The sequence below is a fragment of the Diplotaxodon limnothrissa genome, linkage group LG4 (assembly GCF_057381915.1).
Source record: "Diplotaxodon limnothrissa isolate DT_005_m linkage group LG4, D_limnothrissa_male_GT1.1, whole genome shotgun sequence".
NCBI classification, from domain to species: domain Eukaryota; kingdom Metazoa; phylum Chordata; class Actinopteri; order Cichliformes; family Cichlidae; genus Diplotaxodon; species Diplotaxodon limnothrissa.
In genome coordinates, this window is record NC_140599.1 from 15161 (window position 1) to 18738 (window position 3578).

General features: G+C 40.6%; 1 protein-coding gene across 1 annotated transcript; it reads left to right on the plus strand.

The window, feature by feature from the left end:
• Positions 1-214: 214 nt before the first annotated feature.
• On the plus strand, positions 215-1941 carry LOC146632945 (E3 ubiquitin/ISG15 ligase TRIM25-like). The gene has a single exon (XM_085351905.1). It carries the CDS (start codon positions 409-411, stop codon positions 1909-1911), a length of 1503 nt encoding a protein of 500 aa, XP_085208031.1. The 5' UTR covers positions 215-408; the 3' UTR covers positions 1912-1941.
• The last annotated feature ends 1637 nt before the right edge of the window (positions 1942-3578 follow it).

The following is a 3578-nucleotide window of genomic DNA, read 5'->3' on the forward strand; positions in this document are numbered from 1 at the left end:
TGTATGAACGTGATATTATGTTGTTCAAACGTGAAAAGTATCTTGTTAGAACAATAAACTTTTCACGTTATAACGTGATATACTTCTATTTTTCTTTTCTTCTGTACCTTCTTCATGCTCACATAAAGAGGAGGAACTTTGCGCTTCCTTTGTACCTTTGTGTTAATTGTGCGCTGTTAAGAGACCAACCCTCGCTGGATTACTTAAGCTAACTTTCAGATTTCCAGACCGTCAAACTTCTGCAGTTTTATATCATCCAGCAAGAAGACTTGTGAGTTTGACCTGCTTAATATCCACGCAGAATAAAGGAATAAAGCTTTCCTGTGTTCTTCCAACCGACGTTGAGTGTTTGAAAAGAGTTGGATTATTGAGGCGACAACGAGCTAAATTGCATTTAGCGTCCCGGAAATGGCGCAGCGAGAAAACCAGGTGAACCGAGACAAACTCTGCTGCTCGATCTGTTTGGATCTCCTGAAGGAGCCGGTGACTATTCCCTGTGGACACAGCTACTGTATGAACTGTGTTAAAAGCTACTGGGATGAAGAGGATCAGAAGGAAACCCACAGCTGTCCTCAGTGCAGACAGACCTTCACACCGAGGCCTGCTCTGGTGAGAAACACCGTGATAGCAGATTTAGTGGAGGAAACAAAGAAGACTGGACTCCAAGCTGCTAAAGCTGATCTCTGTCATGCTGAACATGAAGATGTGAGCTGTGACGTCTGCACTGAGACAAAGCTGAAAGCTGTCAAGTCCTGTCTGCAGTGTCTGGCCTCTTACTGTGAGCAGCACCTCCAGCCTCACTATGAATCCTCTGCCTTTAAGAAACACAAGCTGGTGGACCCCTTCCAGCAGCTCCAGGAGATCATGTGCCCTCGCCACAATGAGGTGATGAAGATCTTCTGCCGCACTGATCAGCAGTGTATCTGTTATCTGTGCTCCATGGATGAACATAAAGGCCACGACACAGTTTCCACTGCAGCAGAGATGAGCGAGAAGCAGACAGAGCTCAAAGAGAGACAGCAGAACATCGAGAGGAAAATTAAAGAGAAAGAGAAAAGTGTGAAGGTCCTGCAGCAGGAGATCTCTGAGCTGAGGAGGAGAAAAACTGAGCTGGAGCAGCTCTCTCACACAGAGGACCCCACCCAGTTTCTACACAACTACACCTTGGTGTCACGTCTCAGTGAAGCTCCAGACTCAGCCAGAATCAATATTCATCCTGAGAGCTACACCGAGGATGCAGCAGCAGCTGTGTCAGAGTCCAGAGAGAAACTGCAGTCCAGTGTTGAATGGACCATAACTGCTGTTGAAGAAACTCAAGGGGATGTTTCAGACTTTGAGTCAGAGCCCAAGACCAGAGCTGAATTCCTAAAATATAAATGTGAAATCACATTTAACCCAAACACAGCACACCAGCGTGTTGTGCTTGGGCCTGGCTTAAAAGCAAAATATAGTCATACTCAGACAATCAGGCGCTATGATCACACTGACAGATTCACTGACTGGCCTCAGGTGTTGAGCAGAGAGAGTTTCACAGGACCTTGTTACTGGGAGGTGGAGTGGAGCGGGGATGATGTCTTTATAGCATTAGCTTACAGCAGTGTAAGCAGATCAGGAAAAGAGAGTGCTTTTGGAAACAATAAGAGGTCATGGGCGCTGGAGTGTTTCAGTGGCGGTTATACATTCAGACATTCAGGCAGCAGCACTTTCATTAAAGGTCCACAGTCCTCGAGAATTGGAGTGTTCCTGAATAAGGGTTTAACTAATTACATTTTTCTGTCCTTCTACAGCGTCTCTGAAAGCACTCGAACCATGACTCTTCTCCATAGCTTCTGTACCCGGCACTATACACCACTCCTGGTTGGGCTCGGTGTATACGGTGGTAGCGCTGAAATCTGTGAGATTTTATGTTAAAACGATAAAATTCATAAAATCATTCTCTTATGCAACAAAAAGTAAAGACGCTCCATAAACAAGATAGTCACTTATTTGAAGGTAAAATGTCTTTGTTTTATACTTTTTCATGTTATAAGTAGTGGATTAGTAAAAACTGGCAAATGATAATTCATCAGTTCAATCTTAGAAAATAGCACATTTTGTACAATAAAGCTTCATTTCTCTAAACATACTAAAGCATATTTTTAAGTCTTTTCTGATTCGTGTCAGACTTCTGATAATTGAAGATGATCACAAAATTCCTGGATATTTTTGTTTGCATTTCATTTCAATATTCAATTCATTTCTATATTGTATGTAACAGATTAGATTGTAAAACATCTCAAAAATAAAACTTAATGTCATGTGATGCCATAACAGCTTCCTGTCTGCTGTTGTTTAGTGTGGATTATGTTTTTGGGGGGAATATTTCATCCATGGAGCGTGAGGTAAATTGTTTCAAAACAGTGTTTTAGTTTAAATAACTTTTATTTGATTGTCTCGTATGGCCAGTGTTTTATTGTCTAGCAAATCAGTAGCAAAGGCAGTGTTTCTAAAACCTCTAGAAATTATGAGACAACAAAAAAGTATTTATCATAAAATCCAGTAAATAGGAGAAAACTAACAGCAGGACCTGTGGAGAGTGTGGGTGTTTTTCTTTCCTACCTGATACAGAGTTTACTGGTTTTACTCAAAATTATTTAGTTTCCAGTTTCAATAAAGTTTTCTCCATTTGTCTGGTGCGGTGCTGAAAACATGCTTCAGAGATTTTGGTCCATATTGACATGATGGTGTCACAGAGTTTGTCAGCTGCACAACTCTGATGTGAATCTTCATTTTACCACATCATAAAGGTGCTCTATTGTACTGAGATCAGGTGACTGTGGAGTCCATGTGAGTGCAGTGTTAAGAAATAGAGAGATATTTTTAATGTGTATCTGCTCATTAGATTGTTTTATGTACTTTAATAATGAAGGCTTGTAGAGCAAGGCCACTTTTGACTCACAAGCTAAGTGCTCAGCCAGACTGAAAAACAGGAAGTTTTAGTGCACAGATATATTAATAGATAAGACACAGAAAAGAGGAACTTTTCCATATAAGCAATGTTTGAGACTGTGTGACGTGTAAAGTGCAGAAATAACACCATATAAGACACATGTGGAGCTAAAAATGTTAGAGATCCTGCAACTGGCATTTGAGCTGTGCAGGGGTCTCTCTCTTCCAGAAGATGATTGAATAAAAAGAAATATAAATGTTTTAACACACTATGAGTCGGGTTTCTCTCTTCTATCACAGGGACAAAAGAATCGGGGTTAATATTTGGTGTTTCCGCCCGGTTCTTCGTCTGACAGAGAGAACAAATGTGGCCGAAGGTTGGATCTGATATGAGGCGAACAGAAGCCTGGTCTAAAAAGATTTAAAGGTACAGGCACAAACCTGTTCAAAAAGCACATTTGTGCAGATTGGATGAATTCTAAATTATCTGTTCACTGAGTGATGATCTTAACTACTAAATTGGCTCAGTAGTGGTAAAACTAAATTCTTGAGAATAAAGTGAAGTTTTGAAGTAAGGATAATGAAACCTTGAGAATGACAGTACTGAGTTAAAGGTCATATGGTATTTTATGGTAAAAGAGACCAATGTG

Coding starts and splice junctions, on each gene's coding strand:
- LOC146632945 (XM_085351905.1), top strand. CDS start 409: ATGGCGCAGCGAGAAAACCAGGTGAACCGAGACAAACTCTGCTGCTCG.